Source organism: Adelges cooleyi, unplaced genomic scaffold (genome assembly GCF_023614345.1).
Source record: "Adelges cooleyi isolate 19-005CV unplaced genomic scaffold, UGA_ACOO_1.1 ACOO_flye_CR_arks_rails_tigmint_CR_PRNA_9, whole genome shotgun sequence".
Lineage (NCBI taxonomy): Eukaryota > Metazoa > Arthropoda > Insecta > Hemiptera > Adelgidae > Adelges > Adelges cooleyi.
Window position 1 is genome coordinate 15,141,272 of NW_026096579.1, and position 16,216 is coordinate 15,157,487.

Below are 16,216 nucleotides of genomic sequence, written 5' to 3' on the forward strand. Positions count from 1 at the left end.
TTTTTTTTCATATTGTTATTATACAATGTGATCTCAATTTTTCACAATTTTTTTTGTTTTTACCCTCTTTTTAGGGCAGGTTTAGTTTAGGGTAGGAGAAAGGCGGAGTGTATTACTATTATTATCCGCGCGCATTTCCCAACCACACTTCCCCTCCCATCCTAACTTTAAAACTCTTATAATTTTAAAAATAGTTATCCGAAACTGATTATCGACCAGTCAACATTTTTAAAATATTATTCTCAGTATAAAAAGTTAATAAAATATATACGTTACCATTTAAGTGTCAAAAGTTTTTATCAAGAAAACTTAGTTGGGGGGGGGGGGGTAAAAACAAACCAAAATGGGAAAAATTGAGATCACATTGTTTAACAACAATATGAAAAAAAATATTTTAATTTCTTATTAAACCCTATATTTTTTTTATCGATAAATTGTCATACTCAACCTTCTATGTAAATAAATTCTCATAATAATGTGTAAAACTAATAACCAAAAATAATGCTTAAACTCTAAACGCCATGCCATGACGATCTACGTGTAAAATCAACAACTAAAAAGTACATAAGCTTAAAATTCTACACCAAAATTCAGTACATCATTTATAGTAAGCTGCACTGTCAAACTTTAAAAGTCGTAAGTATGCTTTTATTTGGAAATAGGGAAATTTAAAAATACTTTGAAGAAAAGCTTTTATACATTTTAAATTGAATTCTGCCGTGACTTTAGAACAGTCACATCGTCGCAGAAGTTAACTCACAATTTTTCAAAAATCAACTAAATTTCGAACTTCTATAATCGTCGCATTGCCGCGATTCATTTGTCAAATGCAAAAAATGTTTTCAATAAATATTTAAACTTGTAAAAATATAAATATAAACTTAATATTCTTGTCTTATACGCATTTCCTCGAAAATGTTCTTAATAATTATTAAAACGTAAAAATCTAAAACAAATTTTGAAACAAGTTCTATGTCTAAACTTGTATCTAAACATCTTTTGCCTATTCATAAAAATGAAAATTTTAGAAATATTTTTTTGCTCATTATCCGAATCATACTCATTTCCGAATTTTCTTTTACAAATAATCGCAATATTCATTGCTTTTATTTCGCAACGAAGTTAAAATATTTTTTTTGGATTTGTGTGCAAAATATTTCAATAGTGGTCAAATAAAATTTTTTAGGGTAGCTGATTTCGGTTTAATATCAATTTTTAATTTCACTTTTCCAAAAGAACTTAAGAAAAAAAAAAGTTAATTAAAACCTAAAACTCTTAATACACGTTCTTAAGGGAAACAGAAAGCCCTATATATTTAGGTCGTTAAGCATACTGTAACATGCGATGATAACTTAAGTAATATAATTACGTTGTTTTTTTTTTAGATTTTTAAAGTATTAATTTTAAGTGTTATATACACCGTCATACAATGAAGTTTAATGGCTTGCGTCTTTTATCTGTGATGATAGTTAGTTCTTTGAGTGTCGTTTCGGGACATAAATGTCCTAATTTTCATCCTGTGCCTAATTTCGACATGGAAAAAGTAAGTTCAAGTAATGCATTTGACACTTGATAGGGTATATTATAAGAAAACAAAACAATTGAGTAGCATATTTGGATATTATTACACAAATATGATAGTTAGGCTTCAGGAAACTAATGTCGGTCATTGTTTATAATTTTTTCATATCACTTTCTGCTCACCCCTACCCTTAGAAATATCAATGTTACCAGGAAAAAATAAATAAACGTATGTAAGTAGACCGGCTCTACCGTAATTTCAAACGCCTGAAGTAATTTCAACTAAACATGGTTCACATAATACATCTTTCGTTCTGGATAATATACTTAGGTGAGGAGGAAGGGGCTGTAAATTGATCTTAGCAACTTTTTGGAGGCAGGGTGGAAAAGGATAGACATACATAATGATCGAAAACTAAATCATACTTATTTAGAAAAAACTGTTAAGCAAACTTATAGTTAAATATATAGTAAAGATATAAAATCTACTTGAACCCTAAACCATAAAAATTATACACTTCTTGCAGACTGAACTCTGTTGTTAGCGCTGAAGATGACAACATCGTTGTCGTAACACGTGTACGCAAGGAGTGTATAATTTTTATGGTTTAGGGTTCAAGTAGATTTTATATCTTTACTACATACTTATTTGTTTAGATATTAAGCTGACATTTGCTAAAAAAAAAACAGCAACAGAATAACTGTCTTTAAAATATTGTTTTAAATAATTCCTGTGTACTCGTACTAATCCGTCGCTTTTTCCATAGTTTTCAGGACATTGGTACGCCATTAAAACGACGTTACCATATACTCGATGCGTAGGGTATGATTTTTACACACAGAAACTCGAAAATGTTCAAGATTATAAAGCTAAATCCAAATACGAATGTATAATGGGAGAATTGGAAGCCAATCCAAGATTACCATCACAAATGACTTATACTGATCTTAATATTGATTATTCAAGTACTCGAAATTTGAATATTTAATTCTTAAAATTGTCCTACTCCAAAAACTGTCCAACTACTTTTACCATCCGTGAGAATAAATCACGCAACTAATTACGTTTGTTTTAAAAGTATAAACTGGGTGTTCATCATAATTTGACAGATATGCATAAATATTTTTGTGAATTCGTTCATCGCGACTCGCGACACACCCGATATACAAGGAATTCTTATTATTATTTAAAAACAATGATTTAAGTGTTTAATTAAATTTACTTACCGATAGAAAACTAATTTATATTAAACCATATAAATATATTATAACCTAATTGGTAATTTGTATAATAAACTTTGCAGAAGTCGATGCAATGAAACCGGCTTTTGTTGTTTTCGCCACTGACTATGATTCCTATGCGGGTGTATACTTTTGTTCAAAAGAGCCGAGAGGCTTCAGGCATTATGTATCCATTTTGTCTAGATCAGAGGACATAGACGAAGAAATACTAAATGAAGTAAATACAATATAACAATTGCCTCGTATTATTAATATTTATTAATATTATCAGATTTTTTGCAGTTAATAAAATGTATTATTTTTATTTTTATTTACAGTTGATGGTAAGTATAGTTGAGGGTCATAGCTTACCAGATGATCTTAAACTCAAACCTGTTGACCACAAGGATTGTGTTTATGAGAATATCGAAGTGAATAGTAATGATCAGAATGCCATTAACGACGACGGGAAGACGTTCCTTATCATTAAATTCCTAGTTGACGATGAACCTACACCTTAAAAATGCATTCAAGTTGATTAATTACGAATAATTTCCGAAGTTTTATGAAACGACAACGTACAGCTTACCAATTACAATTATAATGTATAATGAAATCTATTAAACATTGTATCATAAAACCTTTTACCATTGTTTAGAAATACTATTAAGTTTAAAATTCAGTGATTATACCTTGCCTACAAAAATGTTAAATGCTTAGGCCTGCTTGTTTAATAGGAGATCTTTAGCTTAATATAAATATATTTGTAATGCGTTGTTAAGTACAATAAAACTATGCCATATATATTTAAAAGTAAAAAGTTATAAAACATTTGAAATTTCTTGGAAGTTTATTGATTTAATTAAATAGATAATATTGTCCTATGCTCTGTCATTATATTATTACATTTTATAACACTACATTATAATCACTGTTAGATAAATCAAACGACTAGATGCGACTTGTGATTTGAAATTTATACTTCATTAGTACATTTATTTATTTATTGGAATTGTACAAGACTATTTACAGTGTCCTATAAGCTACTCGAGCTTAATCTATGTTTCAAATTTCAAAAGCTTTTCTTAAGAAGAAACAGAAATATGTGGGTTAGAAAAACTGAGTGAATTGGTTCGTGTAAAGATAAACTGGCATTGCTGGAATTTGGCCTGGCGCACTGTTGTGTAAAACAATGTATAAACTATTATTTAAATTATATTCATGCCACCATGAAAAAACGGTAAACACATATCAAGCATACATTTTTGTTAATAATATTTTTATCGATAAATTGTCATACTCAACCAGCTATGTAAACTCACATAAATTCACATAGGCTAACCCGCCAAATTTTTCTGCATTATACGCCATGACGATCGATGTGTAAAACTAAAAACTAAAAAGCACATAAGTTTAAACTCTGTGTTAAAATTCAGTAAATCGTTTATTAAGCTGCACTATCAAACTCCAAAAGTTGTAAGCATACTTTTGATCAGAAAATGTGAAATTTTCAAATACAATTAATTTAAAAACTTATTTAAGGTACAAATTTCTATATTCTATTTTGTATCTTAAATATATTTAAGGTGAGATTTTGAATAAAATGCTTTATTAGATTTTATACTTTATCCAGTACTTAACACTGACCCATGTTAGTTTTCTTAAGAGTTGTACCGAATTTTGAAATTAAAATTAAAAAGTACATATTTATTTTTAAATTTTAAAATCATGATAAATTAAAAAAAATAAACAAAATAAAACACCTTCTCTAGACTATATTATCAATTGCAGTCAAATTTTATACGTTGCTTAAGATAAAAAAAAATGTTCGAAAAGCACAATTTTTTTTTTTTTTTTAATTGTTAACGTACTGTTTTATACAATTTTTTAATTAAGAAAATTGTTATGAACATTATGACGTAGTACATGATTACCGTACATGATGACGACTTGGGTGATATAATTGCAATGTTTTTTTTTTAGTTATTAAAAGTATTCAATTTACGTGGTTATATACACTGTCATACAATGAAGTTCAATGGCTTGCGACTTTTATCCGTTTTGCTAGTTAGTTCTTTGAAACTCGTTTCGGGACATAAATGTCTTAATTTAAAACCTATGGAAGGTTTCGAAATGAAAAATGTAAGTTCAAGTAACGCATTTGATACTTAATAGGGTATATTATAAGAAACTAAAACAATTGAGTAGCATATTGGGGTATTATTAAACAAATATGTTAGTATTTATATTATAGTTATTTGTTAAGCTTATATTAGGACACTAATGTCGGTCTTTATTTCTAATTTGTATTTATTCGTAAACCATATTTATCATTGCTTAAGCCGTTAAAAGCCTAATTGTATTTGTAAATATAGCTACCTTTTTTAACTTAAGTTTATAATTGTTTTATAAAAAAATATATATATATAGGAAACTAATGTAATTTATTAATATTTAAAGAGTCGGGCGGAAAAGTGTAGACATACAAAATCATTGAAAACTAAATCATTCTTATTTATTCATACAACTGACGTTTTCTAAAAAAATCACAACAGAATAACTCTCTTAGAAATATCGTTTTAATAAATTTCTGTGTACTCGTACTAATCTGTCCCTTTTCCTATAGTTTTTAGGACAATGGTACGTCATAAATACGACGTTACCACGAACTCAATGCTTAGTGTATGATTTTCACACACAGGAAATCGATAATATGGCAGATCTTGCAGCTCAATCAAATTTCGACTATTTATTTGGAGCATTGGAAGCCAAATCAAATTTATCATCAGCAATGATTTTTACAGATCTTAATTTTGATTATTCAAGTACGTGATGATTTGACATTTTTCTACAAATAGTTTTGTGATTTCGTTCATCGTGTTACACTAGATATACCAACGATTCCTTACTATTTAATAATTAACTATTTAAGTGTTTAATTAAATTTACTTACCTATTGTAAGCCAATTTACATTATATAGATACCTGATTGATCATTTTTATAATACGTTTTGCAGATAATGCAGTGAAGAAACCGTCTTTTATTGTGTTTGATACTGACTATGAAACCTATGCAGTTGTATTCGTATGCACAAAATTGTCGACTGGCTTCCAACATTATATAGCCATTATGTCCAGAAAAGTGACGTTAGACAAAGAAACCATAAATTCTGTAAATATAAAAAAATAATTGCTTCGTATTTTTGATATTCATTGTTTAGGAATAAAAATTAATTAATTGAATCTGATTTTTGCAATTAAAAAAATGCTTTATATTTTTTTATTTACAGTTGTTTGCAAGTATATACAATGGTCATATTATACCAGCGGATCTTAAACTCAAAAAGGTTAACCACAAGGACTGTAACTATGAGAATATTAATGAGAATACTAATGATCAGAAGGTCATTAACGAAGATGGGATAGTTTACATATCTATCAAATGGATTCCACAGAATGTACCTGCACCTTAAGGAATATGTTAAAATGTACTAAATACGAATGAATTCTAAATATTTTTAGTACGGCAACTAATCTATTACAATTTAAAATTAGATACCTAATCTGCAAAAATGTTAAATTCTTAGGCCAGCATGTTTAATCTGAGATCTTTAGCTTAATATAAATTTATTTGTTATACATTGTTAAATAAAATTAAACTGTACCAGATTATATTTAAATTTAAAAAAATTATAAAAATTTGAAATTTCTTGGAAGTTTATTGATTTAATTAGATAGATAATATTGTCCTACGCTCTGTCATTACTAACTACTGTAATTAGGCCCAATTGGATTGGCTTCTGTTTTAGCTGATACATCCTAACTACAAATATGTTAAATTCTTAGGCCTTTTTGTTTAATTGGAGATCTTTAGCTTAGTATAAATGTATTTAATATGCTTTTAAATAAAGTTAAACTGTACCACATTATATTCAAGTAAACAAAATTATTAAAAATTGGAAATTTCTTAAAGTTATTTTTTTAAATTATTAATTAAATAATTTAAAATAGATAATATTATCCTATGCTTCGTCGCTACTATTATCCGACCTGATTGGGCTCACAAAACTATAATATTATAATCACACTTCACAAAACTACATTATAATTACTGTTAGTTGAATCATACAACTAGGTGTGTCATGGAATTAACATTTTTTAATTTGTAGCTTGTATAAATTTGTATTATTATTTTTATGATACATTTCATATTTTGATATTTATATAATTACTATATTGTTGAAAGTAAATATTATTCATTACACCACAACTGTATTTCAGTTGTTTCTTATGTATTTCTGAAACTACAACAATAACAACATAGCAACAACGATATACATAACAACGATAGTTTAAGTATAAGAAACAAATATTTTTGGGATTTCATCAATAATATTTTTATTTAGGTTACATTACTACATTATGATTACTAATAGTTGAATCAAACGACTAGATGCGTCATGGGATTAAAACATATACTTTAATCTTCATTAGTATATTTATTTATTTATTGAAATGTGCTTAGTGTATACATAAAGCATAATATAATATAATATAATTTAACAAAATAATTAATTAATACTAACTTAAAAAACATATTAAAAACGTTAAAATGAATACAGAAAAAATACATAGAAAGATATAGTTTAGAACGCATTAAAAATTTTTAAGAAACTTAGTCTTAAATAAAATAATAAGTATTAAAAACTTTATCTTCAATTACTTACTACATAATTATTTTTGTAAGTGAATTCATTTTAATTAAAATATATTCTCTGGTTAACGCTTTTGTAAAAGAAAGGAATTTTAATTTAATGGGTATTGTATTTACACTATTTAAACGCATTCTTCCGTAGACCAGTCAAGATATCCAAATGGGAGTTACCACAAAGCATGCAAATAGTGTAAATATTATAACTGTTTTAAAAATGGAAAAGATGTTCTCTCTTAACATTAAATATATAATACTACTTTTTATTAAAATTTAAAATATTTTTCCGTGTTACCTTTTTTTTTCTTCGTTTATATATTCTAGGTGTGCAGTATGAAACATATTTTGATTTTTTCGTGTTAAATTATCTCTTAGTTTACATGGTATAGGTACACGTTTTAAAGTAAAATATAAGTTACCTCTTTGTGTAAGCTGTTTTCGTCAAAAAATAGTTCTATATACAGACTATTAGTAATTTAATATAATGAATTGTCTACGCTTGTTAAGAATAACCTCAATCGATAATCCACTATGACCAACTATACTCCTTATTACTGACTTTTATTAGTCGCGTGTCGTACAGTCGGACTGTTCAACCATTAGAATTAGTTTACTTTGGCGATTGCCTTGTGAGGGTAATAACCAGGTGTAAGGAAATGTAGCATATATAAAATGAAATCAATGAACAGCAGTGCTTTTATCGTTTAAGTAATTATGACACGTGTGTGTTATGAATCCGGAAAATGGTATTTTGATTGAGGGAATATCGTTACATTGGAGCACACAAGTGCTATGTCCATTTTTTTTTCAAAATCGTGATTTTGGGTCCATTTGATTCAGTTTTTTATCACGAATTCAAGGATATACAAAATCACGATTTTTTAAAAAAAATTGACATAGCACTTGTGTGTTTCAAGGTATCGATATAATTGTTTAAGACAGGATGTCTGGTTTATAGAAACATGTATGAAGAACAGGAATTTGTATCTGAAACAATTATTTACTCTATATTAATGGATCGCAATAGCGATTACCTTTTTGATAGAGATATGTAATTAGAAGGCAGGAGAAAAGGCTTGAGAGATGAGTTTATAACTGAGCTTAGCTTAAATAAAAAATAAACATTGTTCTAGAATTTAAGTCTATTTTATTTTCGAACTTTGCAAAATCAATCGCTAACAAAACGTATAAAAACAATGCCGTTAAACTAAAAGTAATTAATGACGTTAGAAATGTATTAACCCTTTACGAGTACATTTTAGGGAATACAAAAATTCTATATACCTGATTAAACATTATACTTATCTTCTAACCATTAAATATAAAAAAAAATATTTTAAAAACAAAAATATTCTTAAACAAAAAATTTAATCAGAGTATGTACATACATTTGTAAAATGTTATGCATACAAATCAAGGATTGGTGCTTCAAGTTTTGGGGTTACTAAAGTCCCCGTGGCACCCTTCTTTTTGAGTTGACATTTTCTACTTTTGATTTACCAAAGCGCTTATTCTATCGCATCCAGACAAAAAAAAATCCCATTAGTTAGAAGCATATTTATAAAAAAAGTGTAAATTATATACGTATGGCGAAAAACAATGGTACATACCAATGACTAATGAGTATAAAATTATATAAATATTTTTTTTCCGATAAATTGTAATATTTAAACAGTTATGTAAATAAATTATCATAGTCTAGCCTGCCAATGATATTGATTAATTTTCGATAAATGTGTATACTGATAACTAAAAATAAAGTCTTAGGTAAACTCTGTGTCAAAATTCAGTACATCATTTAGTAAGCTGCACTTTCAAACTTCAAAAGTCGTAAGTATGCTTTTATTCAGAAATGGGGAAACTTTTAAATACTTTATTATCAAAAACGTATTTAAGATACAAATTTATATTTTCTATTTGTATCTTAAATATATGTAAGGTGACATTTTGAATAAAATGCTTTATTCGATTTTATGTTTAATCATTATTATGTTTAATTTGAGGTGTTGGAATCAGAGTTGTACAACATTCGGTAAAAATATTCAAATGACAATTTGCAAAACTCTGGTTGGAATAGATATACATTTTTTTCATTTTCATTATAGCATCATAACTTTATTTATAAGGAATTTTGTTTAATTGATATGCCATTCTCTATAAAAATGTTTTCCTTTTTATAATTATTTAATGAATAATTTTGCTTTAAATCAATAATGGTACTAAGAATAATTATGATTTATGCGTAGTTAAATTTTTAAGCTTGAAATTGAGTAGTCAAAAGAATTTGCTGAGTTACTTGTTGTATTCTATAGCCATCCTCATGACACAAAACAACTTACGCTCCCCTCCACTTTATCCATCTACAATTTAGGCCATTGTTAAACTTCCCGTATATGATGATGACTTGAGTGATATAATTGCAATGTTATTTTAGATTTTAAAAATATTCGATTTACGTGTTTATATACACCGTCATACAATGAAGTTCAATGGCTTGCGTCTTTTATCTATGTTGCTAGTTAGTTCTTTGAATGTCGTTTCGGGACATGAATGTCTTAATTTAAAACCTATGGAAGGTTTCGAAATGGAAAAGGTAAGTTTAAGTAATGCATTTGAAACTTGACAAGATATATAATAACAAAATAAAACAAGTGAGTACCATATATTCGTAAACCAGAATGATCATTGGTTGAGCTTCTAAAATATTTGTAAATATAGCTACCATTTTTTAACTTAAGCTTAATAATTCTTATATACAAATATATATAGGAAACCAATTATTACCAATTATAACCATTTATTTATATTTGTTCATTTCACTTCCTACCCACCCCACCGTAGTAGTTTCTAAAGTATCGGAACAGTCACCAATCACTTTAGCGACCGCAAAACTATAAAGTAAAATATATAAATCTATGTATAGGGTCTGGTTTCACCAGAGCATTGAAACACCTAAAGCAAATTTAACTAAACTTAGTTCAAATATGACTTTCGTTTTGGAAAAAATACTTCGAAGTGGTAGAAGTGGGTGGTAAAAATCACTCTTTTAAGAGTGAGATCGGAAAAGAGTAGACATACAATATGATTAAAAACTAAATCATTTCTTTTTAATTATACACCTAGATGACGTTTCCTAAATTAAAAAAAAACAATAACAGAATAATTATCTTAGAAATATCGTTTTAACTAACTCCTGTGTACTCGTACTAATCTGTCGCTTTTTTCTATAGTTTTTAGGACCATGGAACGTCATAAAAACGACGTTACCACTAACTCGATGTTTAGTGTTTGATATTTACACACAAAAAATCGAAAATATAGTAGATCACGCAGCTCAATCAAATTTCGACTATTTATTTGGATCATTGGAAGCCAATACAAGTTTATCATCACAATTGATTTTTACTGATCTTGAAGTTGATTATTCAAGTACGTGATGATTTGACAGTTTTCTTTTAACATTTTTGTATATTCTTTCATCGTGTTTCACCCGATAAATCAACAATTCCTTATTATTTAAAACTGAATGATTTAAGTGTTGGATTAAATTTACTTACCGATAGTAAACCACTTTACATTATATAGATACCTAATTGGTAATTTTTATAATATACTTAGCTAATCCTGAAAAGAAAAAACCGTCTTTTATTGTGTTCGACACTAACTATGAATCCTATGCGGGTGTATACATATGCTCAAAAAAGCCCACTGGCTTCCAGCATTATATAGCCATTATGTCCAGATCATTGAACTTTGACAAAGAAATCATAAATAAAGTAAATACAAAATAACAATTGCTTCGTATTATTGATATGTATCGTTAAATTTAAATAATTAAATTAATTGTTTTGTAATAAAAATAAAAATGAATTAATTGAATATGAATTTTTGCATTTAAAATATGCATTGTTTTTTCTTTAATTTACAGTTGATGGTAAGTATATTTTGGGGCCACAATTCACCAGCTGATCTTAAATTAAAAAACGTTGACCACACGGACTGTAACTATGAGAATATTAATGATAATAGTAATGATCAGAATGTCATCGAAGATGGGATAGTTTACATATCTATCAAATGGATTCCACATGTTGAACCTGCACCTTAAGGATGCGTTTAAGTTTATTTAAATACGAATAAATTCTAAAGATTTATAATACGACAACGTACAACCAATCCATTACAATTATATTGTTGAATATAATCTATTAAAAGTGTTATCATAAAACCTTTTACCAATGTTCATAAATACTATTTAATTCAAAATCAGCGATAAAATCTTATCTACAAAAATGTTAAATTCCTAAGCCTATTTGTTTAATTGTTGATCTTTATCTTGGTAAAAATATATATGTTACATGTTGTTAAATAAAATTAACTGTACTAAATAATACAAAATAGTAAAAAATTAGAAAGTTCTAATATATTTTCTCTACCACCCTCTTATTTGCACATTTGAGTAAATTAGCAAATTAAAGTTTACTGTTGAAAAAACAGAGTTTTTCCGGGGTTTCTTAATTTTTAAGGTAAAGGAGTTGACTTTTTCTACTTTTGATCTACCAAAGTACTATCTCCAATCGATTTGGGATCTGTAGAAGTGCTTCACACGTAATTCAGTCCACATTAAAAAAGTTTTATCATTTTTTATCATTATAAAACCAATAGCTTCTTACTATCGCATCGCCGCAACAAAATACCTTTTGATCAGAAAATGTGAAATTTTCAAATACAATTAATTTAAAAACTTATTTAAGATACAAATTTCTATATTCTATTTTGTATCTTAAATATATTTAAGGTGAAATTTTGAATAAAATGCTTTATTAGATTTTATACTTTATCCAGTACTTAACACTGACCCATGTTAGTTTTCTTAAAAGTTGTACCAAATTTTGAAATTTAAATTAAAAAGTACATATTTATTTAAAAATTTTAAAATCATGATAAATTGAAAAAATAAAAATGTGTTCGGTAAATATATAAATCTCCCAAAGATATAAACGTTCAAATAATTTGCGTCCAAGTGCACTATTTAAAAATTTTATTTTCAACTCACAATAAAATTTGTTTTTTTAATAATGGCTTATTCTGGCACAACACTTATTAGGATAACATGGTAATTTAAAAAATAAAATACCAATGCTGGATTGGCAGGTTAAGTTAGGTTGAGTTTGTCTAGGCAATATTAAATATTAAAGTAGAACCAAATTTGTTAGGTGGAAAACAGATTTTTTATATATTGCAATTTTTGTGTTTGTATTTTTTTGTCAGCTTCAGTCAATATAACCTTTTAATTACCTTAAGGTCAAAATGAATTATAAAATCAATATATTTATTATGATAGGCACAGTATATATTGTGCAACCGTAATACATATGTATAATGTTCGTGTTATTCTTCTTCCTGGCACTCTTCTTCCCACGTTTTTGTAAACGCACCATTGAATAACTTAACGAAATCGTCGACTTTGCAAGGGTCGCCACAATCCGATATTGGCAATGTGTTTCCTTCGTTGTCGTTCCACGATTTATAAAAAAGTACCTATAACATATTGTAATGGGCATACATAAGTTACTTCAGAACTGGCATCCTATTCGTACTTTGTATATTTTCTCAAATTATTATACGTTTAAGTATTTACTTTTACGATGTCCCCTTCTGTTTCGTTATAGCGATACAAGTGGAAATGCAATGAAGCGCCATAATGTGGCTGTGTCATTTCATTGCCCAAAATAGTTGCAATAAATTGTATAGTAAGGTCGTGCCCGGAATACATAATCATTTTTTGTAATTCGGAGGTACTGTTGTGTGATTTTTCTTGAATTTCCGAAGCGATTTCCTTTATTAACGGACCTGCATAAAATATTAACAACAAATTATACAATTAAAATATTATGTATTAAATAATACATATGCTTATGCTTATGCCATTCATACCCGCGTAAAACCATTTAGATCACCCCACTCTATTATTATAGGCTGGATTCGTCCCTGATACAAATAACTAATGAATAATATATATATATATATATACTAACCAATAAACAAGTTTTGTAATTTCTTATTTCCGCAAAGGAATTGTCTACTTTCTTTTCTCTCGGCTATAACTGCAATTTGTTCATAGTAGTTAGGATTGGTCCAATCCGGTGGTTGAAGACCGGCATTTATCTTTATTATTTTTAAAAATTATTTTGAATCGATTAACCAGCAATAATGTTAACATTTGTTTTGTTTTTATATTTACCTGACAGTTAAGCAAATCGTATAAGGAGTATATATCGTATAATTGTATGGGTTGTCCACATTTATTTGATAGGTACGATAATAATTCTTCATGCGTTTCGTTGTCAAGTTGTGTAGATTTTACAATGGCAGTTTTGAATGATGAAGAACCGGACGGACAATTGTTAAACTAAAAAATTGTAATTTTGAACTGATTGATCATCTAATTGTAAAGCATTATTGGGCCTTTGCATAAGCATTTATCAAAACACATTGTATAGGCAATTTTTCAATGAAAAAAAAAACTGTGTCTTTTAATTTAACTATTAAATGTTGTAAAAGTTTAACTGAAAGTTTGAAATTCGTCGGTGCGAAACTATAGAGTAGTGTAACGTTTTTTTGCATATTATATTGTCATACTTACAATTCCATCACTGTGATCTGGAGATCCGCCATAAATAGGAATTGGTTGCCATACGGTTTCACTGTCCAACCATTTTTGATAACCTGTCGGAGGATAAAGTCCTGCTAAGACCAGACCAGCAGACATGTGCGTCCGTGCCACGGCCGTAGTTTTTGTATAAATTTCCTTTGGTAAGTACACTTTGCTCAAGAAACCGTCGTAAAGTCGACGCAAAATCTGTCCTTTGGTGAACATATGTCGTTTTCCTAACTGTAGAATTAGAAAAACTACGGTATTTGTGCATAATATGAGAGTATTGTCAATTTTAAAAAATATTTTAGTTGATTCTCTTAGTAGTAAAGTTACAATGCAATGTAAATAACAGTGCAATTTTTTGTTAAACCGGACTCGATAAAAACCAAAACGGTTTATCTTTTGCGATACACGCCATTGTTCATGATTGCAGTAAAATCTTTCTATTATATTATTATAGTTTACCTTTGTCAGTTGAGATTTCCCTTCTGGAAAAGCATTAGTATACGGATCGGTCTTGTATGAATAAAGTGGCGCTCTATCACCATGCCGAAAAATCTATAATAATTACACAGTAATTAACTTTACATAAAAATAGAACTGTCGATGGACTAAACCACTCCAATTTATTTACGTTGTTTTTTGTTAAATAATAGTAAATACACTATAGTTTACGACTGTACAGTTTGTCTGTAGGAAATGTTTCACATATTTGTACTTACAACGACAGCAAACTTGAGAGCAGGGTGGACGACACTTATATTTTGATAAGGTCTCGATGAATCCGTTTTAGTGACAACTATTGTGTAGTACATGTATATCCCTGCGACTACAAAAGCGACGAGTATGCCGAATATTAGAGCTTTCTTCGAACATGTATAAGACATTTTACTATTTTATATTAATAACAATGTAGGAATACTAAAAAAATACTACAATAGTGATATGATGTAAATGATACCTATTAAATAGTGTAAATACCTGCAAAAAACTTGGAAAAATATATTATGGTTTAGAGTGTTTTGTACACTTTCCATCAGCCATAAAAATGTTATCATTAAAGTACAGAGCGCATCAAGTGTCTGAAATAGATATTTATGTAAGCTACAAGATAGACATTTTATTTTGTTGCGGATTATAGCTTAAACAATAGTTCATCAGCTACTAACTTGGCATCCAAATTTCAGATAAAAGTTGCAATTTAACTTTGAAAAGTACTAATGACTATGTAATTTCAGATTTTATACTTCCGAGTCTTAAAAACCAATTAAAAGCATCACTGTATATTGACTATTGACTATACATAAAGAATCCGCTGAAATGAGTTAGAACATTCACTCTGTACACATACCTAGTCATATCTGGTTATCTTTCTTCTAGATGGATTATAAAAGTTTTGATTTCTATTAATGATATTCGTCAATGTCATTTTTTTTGGTTATTATTATGTAACGTAAAATATGTGCTGTAATTTATAATAAACTAAATATTAAAAACCTGGCTCAACATAAACCATCAGAGTACATCATTGTTATACTAATATATGTTCTTAGCTTTGCATCGACGATACAAATATTGTGAATATCTTTTTTTTTTTAATAGAGGCCTTTCTAGTACATATCTTAATACTTTATACTATTATGTTTTTATTTATATTTTAGCGTATGGCAATTGCCAAAGATTTTAATAATAAAATTAACATCAACCGTGAAATAAATCAATTAATTAAACATAAATTAACAAATTATTAAAAAATAAACTTCATAAATCGTTAATAGATGAGATTTATGTGATTGCTACTAGAGTTCATTTTTTAAATATATTATGTTGAACTGACTATTTTGGTCAGGATCACTACGATCTGACTTTCGATCCCACTTAAATAGCATAATATGATTTTTTTTTTAATTAATCTATGTTCATTATTTAGTACATTTTTTGAATAGTTATTATGGGTAAATGGTAGGATGGGGTGTGGAGTGCGGTAGAGTAAGTGCGTAGAGTTATTTTTATATGCACACATTACTCTACCGCACTCCACTTCCCAACCTACACTTAAAACATTAAAATCAAAAAATAAAATAATATCTTAAATTTCTAAAAAA

General features: G+C 27.9%; 2 protein-coding genes across 7 annotated transcripts; one reads left to right on the top strand and one right to left on the bottom strand.

The window, feature by feature from the left end:
* Positions 1-1,474: 1,474 nt before the first annotated feature.
* On the top strand, positions 1,475-11,811 carry LOC126847148 (uncharacterized). Of its 6 annotated transcripts, XM_050587239.1 has the most exons (6): positions 9,207-9,283; positions 9,457-9,485; positions 9,888-10,046; positions 10,684-10,882; positions 11,072-11,229; positions 11,382-11,808. In XM_050587239.1, exons 3-6 carry the CDS (start codon positions 9,933-9,935, stop codon positions 11,559-11,561), a joined length of 651 nt encoding a protein of 216 aa, XP_050443196.1. In that variant the 5' UTR covers positions 9,207-9,283; positions 9,457-9,485; positions 9,888-9,932; the 3' UTR covers positions 11,562-11,808. The 6 variants fall into 6 exon arrangements, 4 of the variants coding, with proteins under 4 accessions (XP_050443199.1, XP_050443198.1, XP_050443197.1 ...); XM_050587241.1 differs by lacking the exons at positions 9,207-9,283; positions 9,457-9,485; positions 9,888-10,046; ... (1 more) ...; positions 11,072-11,229; positions 11,382-11,808 and adding exons at positions 4,091-4,218; positions 4,726-4,884; positions 5,369-5,567; positions 5,760-5,914; positions 6,033-6,343; XM_050587240.1 differs by lacking the exon at positions 9,457-9,485 and having other exon boundaries at positions 9,196-9,283.
* Positions 11,812-12,768: 957 nt separating this feature from the next.
* On the bottom strand, positions 12,769-15,084 carry LOC126846686 (lysosomal acid phosphatase-like). The gene is made up of 7 exons (XM_050586415.1): positions 14,834-15,084; positions 14,577-14,669; positions 14,100-14,348; positions 13,698-13,865; positions 13,492-13,621; positions 13,095-13,306; positions 12,769-12,994 (listed from the first exon to the last, which is right to left on the bottom strand). Exons 1-7 carry the CDS (start codon positions 14,996-14,998, stop codon positions 12,845-12,847), a joined length of 1,167 nt encoding a protein of 388 aa, XP_050442372.1. The 5' UTR covers positions 14,999-15,084; the 3' UTR covers positions 12,769-12,844.
* Between the last annotated feature and the right edge of the window lie 1,132 nt (positions 15,085-16,216).